This window comes from Salvia miltiorrhiza, chromosome 2, assembly GCF_028751815.1.
Source record: "Salvia miltiorrhiza cultivar Shanhuang (shh) chromosome 2, IMPLAD_Smil_shh, whole genome shotgun sequence".
Taxonomy (NCBI): domain Eukaryota; kingdom Viridiplantae; phylum Streptophyta; class Magnoliopsida; order Lamiales; family Lamiaceae; genus Salvia; species Salvia miltiorrhiza.
The window spans coordinates 51,009,220-51,020,317 of NC_080388.1; the positions used below are offsets into that span (position 1 = coordinate 51,009,220).

Genomic DNA, 11,098 nt, shown 5'->3' on the forward strand with positions numbered 1-11,098 from the left:
GCAGTGGCGGAGGCGAAGTTCCGGCGGGATGATGAAGACAAAGACATGGATTGGGTGTGTTTTTCTCAAGAACCCTAATTTGATTTTGCCCTCAAGTTTTTTATTTTTCTCTCAATTTTTCGATTGGATTGCATTTAATTCCCTAAATAGACATAAAACTACGTCGTTTAGGGTTTAGCTTAAACTATGTCGTTTGCTTCGCCGGAAACTTAATCCTACGCGGCTTTTCGACAGCCATGTCAGCATTAGTTATATTGCCGATCAATTTTATGGGAAAAACGAGAAACGGAATTAAGTTCAAGGATTTTAACAAGAATTTTAAAAGTCACGGAAAAAATGCGAATTCAAGGAAACTATAGGGATTTTGGTGCTATTTGCCCTTTTAATTTCATCTATTTTCACCTCTTTACTAAAAATTTTCTCACTTATAAGTTCAACTATCCAAACACTTTGACAACAGCTCTTATGAAACTATTTCTTATAAGCTCTTTAAAATAAGGTTAGCCAAACACCCTCGAAGTATTTCTCGACATCTAAAGAGCATGGCTACAATGGTGTGAACCAGAATTATTAAACAATGATGATGTGGATGTAAAAGTAGATATACTTTGGATTGTGGAGCTACATCTGCTACAAGTATAATTATAACACTATCAAGATAAAGCTATTGACTACAAATCCAGATTCACACGAAAAGCAGTATACTCTATGGGCAAGGTGAACCATCCAGCCTAATGATACAAGCAAATGGATTAGAGAAAGTTTCGTTGGAAGGATCCAGAAGAAAACCTGGAAGTAAGACCCTGAGCCATGTTGTCCGCATCCAAGTTTACGCTCTGCCTTCCTGCTGTCAGATCCTTCTCCCGGTCCCAAGGTTTCCACGGGTGCTTCCCTTCCCAGTCTTCGTTCATTGGCTCCTGCTTGCCCTGCTTCGACTTTTTCTTTGAACGACTCTTAGCCGACTCCATGTGCTTCTCTACCAAGGATTTGGAGCGTTTCGCTTTGTTGTACTGATCTACCAATTCTGCATCAGCGCTCTTTTTTGTGTTTTCTTGTTCGTTTGAAGCAAGCGCTGCAGCCTCATTGTAGGCTTCCAGATAACTGATCATGGGAATCTCATGTCAGACATCACATCTTGGATAATCTTTCAACCTATTTAAAATAAGAGTCACTTACTTCATTTTTGCTTTTTGAGCTCGTTCCGAAGGTGTATCTGTCCAAACACTTGTATCACCGCGTCCTTCTTTCCCGGTCTTGCTAAATCTTGTCGAATGCATGTTCATACCATTGCCAGGCTGAATAAGAGTACCAAGTTAAAAACAACAACAAAGTGGGTATCGAACATCATGAAGACACTCTGATCAGTGCTCTCAGATTTTGCTTCTTTCTTAATCAAAGAATCACACGTCGTAGCTTGGTTCAGACAAGACAAGGTTCCATATAAGTATAATGTGCATGTGAATTCACTTTCAGTTTAGCAATATAAGACCTTATGGCATCCTTAAATAGACTACTCTAATGCATATGGGTAAATAATTTTTCCCCTAAATTTCACACTATTGACAGTGGGGAAAAATAAGGGAGGAGCCTCTGACTTCACATCTATAACTATAAGGGGATTACATATATAATCATGAACGATAGTTATTGCTTTTAATTGAGGTACTATAATTATGTACTACATATTGTGCTTATAGTTTACTTAGACAACCAAAAACTTTGTATACGTTAGGCCATAAACTATTACTGAAGATACAAGTGGAAGAATGATACCATTCTTTACAGCTCACAAAGATGCGGATTCACATAAACAGGTTATTTTGCAGGGAAACAAGGCAAGCTAGAAATGTTATTTACCTTCCTTTCAGGGGGTAATGTTGTCATCCATTCATCTCTCTTTGGAGCAGCTTTTGCATCCATCTCTGCCAGAAGTAGGTCATCACCCTCCATCGATATACCTACCAGCACATGCACACATTCAACATTTTCATATAAAGTATTAAGTAACAACAGATGTGCCGGCTAAGTTGCTAGATGCAGACCCTCCTTTCCTACATCTGCTCTTAGTTCCCTTCTAATGGAGTTTTGAGATTATATATGACTTCGAGTTCTTAACAGAGTGGCAATGACCATGCGCGAAAGAGGAGAGAGGAGGCTGAAGAGGGAGGTAAAACAAAATGCTGATACATATCCATCAACTATTGGGCCAAAAAGATAGAGAACACAGAAGTACAGAACAATGGAACAAGTTGCTAAGGACACACAAGTTATCAGTTTCTGGTTAAGTCAACAGTAGTGAAATACTCCCTCCATCCACCATTTCTTGACCCATTGCATAGTGACACGGGTTTGAAGAAATGGGTGGAGTTATTGTGAGTGGAATGGGGGTCCCACTTTATTGTGAGTGAAAAAGTTACTAAAAATGGAATGGGTCAAGAATTGGTGGACGGACCAAAATGGCAAAATGGGTCAAGAATTGGTGGACGGAGGGAGTACTTTCCTATTGGTGGTTGCAGTTCTAAATTGTTATCTAGAAGCCTGCATTATATAGATTAGACCACTTATGCTGACTTCGAGAATCACAAATAAAGAATCACACCCAATACTACCCATCGCTGCATTTTTAGTTTCAGTTGCATGCATAAGAACCACAAGGAATTTACAGAAGATGCTAAACCTTGAAAACGTCTCCATTGAGCAGCTTCACGCATTGCTTTCAGCTCTATCTGCAAATATAGAACATTTTTCTGCAAGTATAGCCAACAGGAGGTGTCTAACAGACTATCATATCATGGAGATATTGGTACCTGAAATGCTTCTCGTTCCTCCTTTTCCTTTAACTTGTCATCTAGTGCTTTTCGCTACAAAAAATGGTAATAGATTAAGATACAAAGATGAATTAAAAGTCATATACTTAAAACATCAAGAAACATGCATATGGTTTTAGTTATTCGTAAGCAAAGAGGCAAAAACTAGCTTTATACAATGCATTAATTTATGAGATTCTGCAACACTAAAGTACTTCTCTCATTTCCTGTGTAGTTAGAAGCATATAAGCACAAAAAGTCTTCCACTTTGTCCAGAGGTTTAGGCAAGTGACAACGAATAAGAAGCATTTATTTCCGAATCAATTAAATTTCCAGCAGTTCAACGCATGTACCAAACTATTCACAAGCACAGCACAGATAGAAGCAGAGATAAATAAAATAAAATAAAATCAAAATGTTATTACAAAGCCATAAACGTTTAACAAACCTCACCTTCTCAGGATCCTGTAAATCTTTAAATGCTTTATTCAACTTAACAAAAGCTTGGTGAGCTTGAGGATGAGATGATTTGTCAGGATGAACCATTAGAGACAACTTCCAATACCTAAACAATAAAATATCAGCAAACAACTTCATCCAGAAAAAAATAATGTATACAAGTCAATAGAGCAGGAAAAGATGCAAGAATGGCCAAGTGAAGAGAAAGCAATTACTAAGCACTGCAGTTCCACCTTTAGTACCCAGCATAAGAGTTTGAGCCATGCCCAAAACATAAATGCATGCATACCTTTTCTTTATACTTTCAGCTGCCATATCTTTGTTGGCCCCAACAATATCATATGGACTATCTGCCTCAGCACCAATTATTCTTGTAATCTAAGCATATAGCAAAGCTGTCAGGCTATGCAATAATGTTGCAATACAAGCTATCAATTTACATGAACAAAGAGTTTGTGTTATTGTATCAAAAACTTAATAACTATATAAAGTTAGCTGGAAGGACAATAGAAAGTAACCTCCTCAAAACGCTCAGCTTCATTTGCAGACTCAGCTTCTTTAACAACAGCAGGAGGTGGAGGTCCTATAAATAGATCGCCGTCTCCATCCAACTCAGCCTCTCTGTTGATCATTCCCATATATTAATACAAAATTACAATGGTGGACTGATGATTCAGCTTTTTAATATATAAATTATGAAAAAGACTATATGAAAAGGAATTATAGAAAATCTTTTACATTCAACTAAAAAGCTATGAGCTAGACCTTAGTTCTGCTTCAGCTTCTGTTAGCTTGGCTGCTGCAGCAAGTAGGTCAGCGGATGGCATTTCAGGCCCAATGACCCTGCAGGAACCAGCAGCAAGATCATCGAATAATACAGGTACAAGCAAGCTCGAATAACTAAACCAACATGGTAGGCTGCATTTAAAAGATCAGCTCAAATAAGATACCCAAATTAGATACCTTCTTCTTGGCCCAACAGAGTCATCCTTCCTATCATCCATATTGTTAGTCCCAGGCACCATTTCTGGTACTGGGGGCACTGATTTTGCCTCTTTATGTGACTCTAGATGTTCAAGCTCTTTATGTGGTTGAATATGAGAGAGGATAATTGGACCAACAATATCTAGCGTAGGGCTCGCCTTATCTGGCAGTAGAAAAATTTTGTCACCATTTTCTTTGAGGTGCAAGGAGATGAACAACCTCCGAAGATGCTTGACCAATGACTTTTCTGATAATCCCCTTATATCAACTGCTTGTCCTTCGTCAATCATTTGCAAAAGCTAGATAAAAGCACCATTGATAAGGAAACTTCACAGGATTCTTAGAAAAGTAGTGTTTAAATAAAAAAAATGATGGTGGATAAAAAGCTGTACAAGAATAGGAATCATAAAGCATAAATTCAATGATTCCATCTAAGTGACTTCAACATGAAATTGATTCAAGGGTATTTCCTTAAATTTTCAACTTCCTTCTGCAAGTTCATAACTTCATATAAGAGATTCCTGGAGTAAATGTAGTAGTATAAGTAACGATAGAAGCACAACCCGTCAACCCCCCAATCATCTTATAGTAGCTTATTATGATCTCTAACCAAAAGGAAAAAAACTCATTGTTCTAAAACTTCCGCAAAACAAAAAAACGACTGAAATCTCCATCACCTGTCGATATTAAGGAAAATACTTTAATTAAGTTCTAAGACTCAAGATGGCAAGGTTATAAGGATTTAAACATGAAATACTTAACACTATTGCAATCAAAGAGCCCAGTTGCAACATGCATACAGTCTAAGTAGTTCATAGAGAATACGGCAAGCTGTAATTTCTTCCAAAAGATACGGTCTTTTTTAGTAATCTAATTTTGATCTTTCACTTCTTCCAATCCCAAAAACTAGACCAAAAACTATTAGCATCATAAATTTAAGTCTAGAAATATTATCAACGACAACCCTAATTACTTTTGTCTAAATTCTAACATTTGCTCCAAACAAATTCAGGCACTGAAAACATTATTCAAAAACCAAATGCTTCAATTAACAAAAAAAAAATAAAAATAGAAACAGGAGTGATTCAATTGACAAATCAGAGAACAAAATTAGCAACATCAAAGTGGTAAATTTCTTGTTAGATTCTAAACTACCTGCTCCAAATCCCCAGCAACAGCAGGAAATTCCTTTAGTATTAACCTAACAACGCTCTCCGGACTTTCCGGCTCGGAATCCGACCCGGAGCCGCTCTCATCCTCCGACTCATATCTCCGCTTTCTCCTTTCCCTTCGTTTATGCTTCTCTTTTTCTCTTCTGCTGTGTTTTTTCTTCTTCTTACTCTTCTCCCCATCTCTTCGTGATTTCTTACTCCTTCGCTTCTCCTCTCGGTCACGGTCCTTGTCAAGACGTCGTTTGCGCGACTTAGACGAAGAATCAAGCTCCTCCTCGGTAGACGATGAGGCGGATGACGATGAAGTGGCGGCGGTGGACGTTGATGGCTCCGGGGAAGAATTCCGGTGCCGCGATTTTCTCGAACGGCTTCCCATTGAACTAATTCAGTCGAATTTCTGTTGCAATTTTTTTTTTTGTAGAGGATTTTTTGTTGCAATAATTTATGTTCTTCCCCTTTACGATTGGTGGCAGAAGGCTAGAAGCAGCAAAATGGTCGGGTTGGGTTAGATTCTAAATGAGTATTGGGCCGACCCGGCAACTAAAATAATTATGAGTCTATTATAAAAGCCCATTACATTCTAGCCAATTATTCACTATTGGGCCTATTATCTAACAAAAAAATAAAGATAATTTTGGGTGATTCTATATATAGCCCCACTTTTTCTCTCACCCCCATTTAAAATAATAATAATAAATCATAAAAAGTAGTCAATTTTAACCCTATAACCTCCCTTGAGAAATTCTACAAAAAATATATTTTTGTTACTTCATATATATAACCGCGGCTTGTTTGTTGGAGATTGAACCTCATCATCAATCTTTCATTCTTTTGCAAATTTCTCATTTCTCGCAACATTTTTGCTCGTTCATTTTTTGTATCTTCATATGTTATTTATAGTTTTACTGTAATGTTTTATATTAAATCTCAATTTAATAATGATTTTATTTTTCATTTTTTCCTTGACTATCTTTACAGAGGTTGTCCACAATACAATTGTATGCTTATACCAAAATTATCCATGATGCTAACAAATTTAGGGATTTGAAAGTTGTTTTTTGAGTTTGATTCTAATTCTAATGATGATTTTGTTTTCTTCATTTTAAGCAACCAACCTACGAATCAAAGATCAATAACTAAACATAGTATCAATTAAATCATTGAATAACACCTTTATTGTCAAGTATTTAATGATGACAATTTTCTGCATCGAGTATTTGATGGGGTAGTAATATATGAACTCGTATATCAGTTTAGAGAGAATGTAATGGTAAAAATTGTGATTGAGAATGAGGAAGGAATGCAGAATGGAACAGAGAAAAAATGGGTTTGAGAAATGAGGAATCTGGAGCAGAGGTTGGTGTTTTAATCTCGTAAGAATTTTTTTAGAGGATAGGACCACTTATGAGTAAGGTAGCCACATTGGGGAGACTCATTCTCATTAGTTTTGATTTTTGTATATTTCATTTAATTTAAATTGCACCAACTTAAATAACACATACTTGAATTTAAATTACTAAACTTTAAATATAAATTAAAAAATTTAAAAAATACATGAAAAACTACAAGCCCAAACATTTTTAGGCCAATTGTAATTTTAAAATTAAAATTAATTTAAAATAGAAGCCCAAACATTTTCAGATCAATTACATTTTTAAAATTTAAACTACTCATTTAACCTAATAGGCCTGCTGCTCGTGCGCTTCATCTTCACTTCTTCCTCCTCCTTCAATGGCACCGCAACTGCAACCTCCATGTAATAATATTCATTTCTTTTTTCTTTTTTTCTTTTTTTTACGCATTAGCATGGGGAAAAGAGCGGATGAGCCTTACTCTTTTTTTCGAGTAAGCCTCAAGTAAGGGCCGCTCCACATCGGCTTACTCGATGGAGTGCATACTCGAGTATACCGATGTGGATGCTCTTATTAAAAATTATATTGGGAATATAAGGATAAAATTATGTATTTAATTTGGGCTATAAGTTATAGAGTACAATTGTAATTTTATAATTATTTATTATTATTATTTTATATAGAGACTATATTGAGTAAAATGGAGGCTATGAATAGAATTATCCTAATTTTATTAATAGCCATCATTTTAATCATTATAATGTTTTATTTAATACAATAATAAAAATATTTACAAAAATACTTTCTTATTTCTATAGCTTCCAATTAAATTCCTAGTAAAAGAATAACCCTTCAAACAAAAAAAATTACAAATTCAGCAAAGTCTCTCGTATCATAAAGCCCATTCTCTCAATTCTCTCCACCAATTTCTCAACAGAAGAAAAGAATAATTTTAATAACCAGTAAAACATGAAAACTACCATTTCAACCTCCAAATCTGCTTATGGAAACATTAAGTGCTCGTTCGGTTCAAGTAGAGGAATGGAAATAGAATGGAATCAAGTAAAGGAATGGAATGATAACAATAACAATTTTGTGAGCTTTGTAGTTTAGTGTTGGACTCTTTTGTATTTGCTTACTCCACAAATGTATATATATTGCTACTCTTTTAAATTTTGAGTGATATTGCTAATACATGTTTGTGGGAATAAGTATTATTGTCTCCATTTTAATTGTTAGAGGTGTAATGATGGTGGTTCTGAATTCTGCACATGTATTATATACATGCAAGTTCAACTAATAGTGGAATAGGAAAAAAAGATCAATAGATTGCTTTTAGTTTGAGAATTCGGACGCTTAATTCAGATGCTGAATTTGCTTAATTCTTTGTTTGCTAATAAATGCTTAATTTTATAGCTTGAGGATTCGGATGCAGAATTCAGATGCTCAATTAGCTTAATTATTTGAATTTATTTATTTTTTTGTAAAAATAAAAATAGGATTAATAAAAAAAGAATATTATTGGGCGGATTTGGCCCGACCGCCCGGCCGATAGCCCGGATGAGGTTGGGCCGAGTTTTGATTTTGGCAGCCCGGTCGAATTCGGCCCGGCCCGGCCCGATCAATCTCATAAGCCCAGTGGGCTAGGCCAGGCCGGCCCGATCCGCCCATTTTGCCAGCTCTACATATAGTAAAAGACATCTCAGTCAACATATTACACTTTATTTTACAGATATTTTAATATATTTTATCAAACATGATATTAATATGACATATAGTAAAAGACAGCTAATCAAACATATTACACATTATTTCATGCCCATACAAAACGAATCCTTAATTATTGAAGCCTTTATTCGTGATTTTACGTGGCATCCCATCTTCTTTCATTCTTATTTAACTAAATTCTTCATTTATGCCTCCCTAATTCCATATTTAATTATAATTATTATTATATTCTAAACATTCTTAAATTCATAAAATTTATTACCTTAATTAAATTATTGCATTAAATTCATAGATGTTTATCTTAATTAGATATCTAAATATTCAATAGATCAAATAAATAAATAGATTTATAATAATTTTTTAAAATATTAAGTAATGTTTTACCGTCAAAATCAATTACTATTCATGAAAATAACTTTTTATTTTTTTATTTGATGTTTGTTCTTCATTTTATCTAGGGGTGGTAATCGGTTTGGTTCGGTTATAATCAAACCGATTTTTCGATTAATCGAAACAAGGTAATCGAAAACTGAATCGATTTTCAGTTCGATTAATCAGTTAATTGAATTAACCGATTTAAAAGCAGCAGCTCTTTCTTCAATTTTGGGAAACAAGGTCTCACGGTTGGAATCTGCATGGAACATCATTATGAGTTCGTGACCAAAAAGCAAAAAGAAGATATATAACATATCATGTCACATAAGATACCTTTTTTGTATTAATATACTCCCTCCGTCCCGTTAAAAGCGACCACATTCTTTTCATCATAGAAATTAAGAAGAGAATTATTATGTTTTAATTAACTGTGGTCCACCAAAATTAAAGAATTAATTAAGACTTCTTGAACCAAAATCTTTATCTTCTTCCAATGCATATATTCCATTTTCTGACCGCCGACGATGCCGGCGACGGAGACGGAGACGCCGGCGACCAGATTTTTCAGAAAAATAAATGCATAGCCAGAAAGCCAAACCGGACACCCCTCTAAACTCATAGCCAGAAGCCAAACCAGACACCCATCTCAAACCAAACCAAGCCAGAAGCCAAACAAAGACGGAGACGGACGGAGTCGCCCCCTCGCCAAATCAGAAGCCCTAGCCCTTTGTCTCCGCTGCCAGAAGCCAAATCAGGCACCCTCTGTCTCCGCCGCCAACCGGAGCCCTAACCCCCAAAATCGCGCAGTGAGGGGAAAGGGTTGTCGCCACCGCCAGAGGTTGCGGGGGACGTCGAACCCCAAAGAATTGAGAGTCAGAGAATCAGAGATTGCACAGAGAATGGGACCAAAGGGTTGCACTCACAGAGCTTTGGATCGAAACTCACCTTCTTCTCCGGCAATTTGGGTGTCGTCGCTACCGATTTTGGGGTGCTGCCAACGAGTGCCGCTGCCCACAGCAGCGGAGGTTAGAAGAGAGAGTGGTGAGCGAGAAGACTAGATAGAGAACTAAGCGAGAGAGAGGTGGATGAAGAGAGATAAGTGAGGATTTAATTAGAGAGCCCTAATTTTAATAAGTGGGCTTAATTAAGAGTAAATATTTCTACTTTTATAAAGTGACCACTTTTAGTGGGACAAATCAAAATGGAAAGGTGTCCACTTTTATTGGGACGGAGGGAGTAATAAATATATGTATTAATTATTATTTAATCGGTTAATTAATCGGTTATTTGGTTTAACTGGTCGGTGAGCGGTTAAACTGAATAATCGGTATATTTAAAACTTAATAACCGGTAACCGAACCGAACAGGCCAATTTCGATTAATCGAAATTTCAGTTCGGTTACGGTTATAACCGAATAACCGGAACCGAATTACCACCCCTAATTTTAAATTTCGTTATTCATCAGTACATACTACATTGTTCATCAGTATATATTGTCTTGTTCATCAGTATATATGTCTTATTCAATTACCAATTTTTTAAATTTCGTTATTCATCAGTATACACTGTCTTGTTCATCAGTATGTATGTCTTATTCATTGAAAAATAAGGGTCTCATTGGAGGGGGCCGCTCCAATGAGACCCCCTAATTTTAGTGAGATCTAGGGCACGATCTGGTGCGTTTATTTTATCAATCCTATGACTGATATTGTATCTGGAGGGTGATTTTTTTTCGCAGGGTTCGAATCCTGGAGGGAGCAGAATATTTTAAATTTTGTTATTCATCAGTATATACTGCATTATTCATCAGTATATACGGCCTTGTTCATCAGTATATATGTCTTATTCATTACGAATTTTTTAAATTTTATTTTCATCTGTATATACATCTTGTTCATTAGATATACATTTTGTTCATTAGTATTATATGTCTTATTCATTGTACTTATGTTACACGAAAAATAGGGGGTCTCACTGGAGCGCGCCCCTATATATATATATATATATATATATATATATATATATATATGGAGTTAAGATAAGAATGTAGAACTAATCTACACCCCTAATCAACCATAATTTAATGGCCACGATGAATTGTTTAAATATGTGACTAAATATTAAATAAATCTTTAATTAAATGAAAAGGGTAAAAAAAAAGTGATCAAATTAATATTTGATATTGTCGATTGCTTCACTTCTCTTTTTCAAAAAATACAT

General features: G+C 35.6%; 1 protein-coding gene across 1 annotated transcript; it reads right to left on the bottom strand.

Annotated features, from left to right (window-relative positions):
• Nucleotides 1-586: 586 nt before the first annotated feature.
• On the bottom strand, nt 587-5,932 carry LOC131010051 (uncharacterized). The gene is made up of 11 exons (XM_057937446.1): nt 5,406-5,932; nt 4,230-4,549; nt 4,032-4,109; nt 3,785-3,887; nt 3,556-3,644; nt 3,261-3,372; nt 2,808-2,861; nt 2,678-2,726; nt 1,858-1,958; nt 1,177-1,295; nt 587-1,101 (listed from the first exon to the last, which is right to left on the bottom strand). The coding sequence occupies exons 1-11, from the start codon at nt 5,796-5,798 to the stop codon at nt 753-755; spliced, it is 1,767 nt and encodes a 588-aa protein (XP_057793429.1). The 5' UTR covers nt 5,799-5,932; the 3' UTR covers nt 587-752.
• Nucleotides 5,933-11,098: the final 5,166 nt, after the last annotated feature.

Bases quoted from the DNA above. Each gene is read 5' to 3' on its own strand.
- LOC131010051 (XM_057937446.1), bottom strand. From the start codon at position 5,798: ATGGGAAGCCGTTCGAGAAAATCGCGGCACCGGAATTCTTCCCCGGAG. The intron at 3,888-4,031 runs GTCTAGCTCATA...AATGATCAACAG, and splicing joins GAAGCTGAAGCAGAACTAAG to AGAGGCTGAGTTGGATGGAG. The intron at 2,862-3,260 runs GTGAGGTTTGTT...CATTTTTTGTAG, and splicing joins ATTTACAGGATCCTGAGAAG to CGAAAAGCACTAGATGACAA.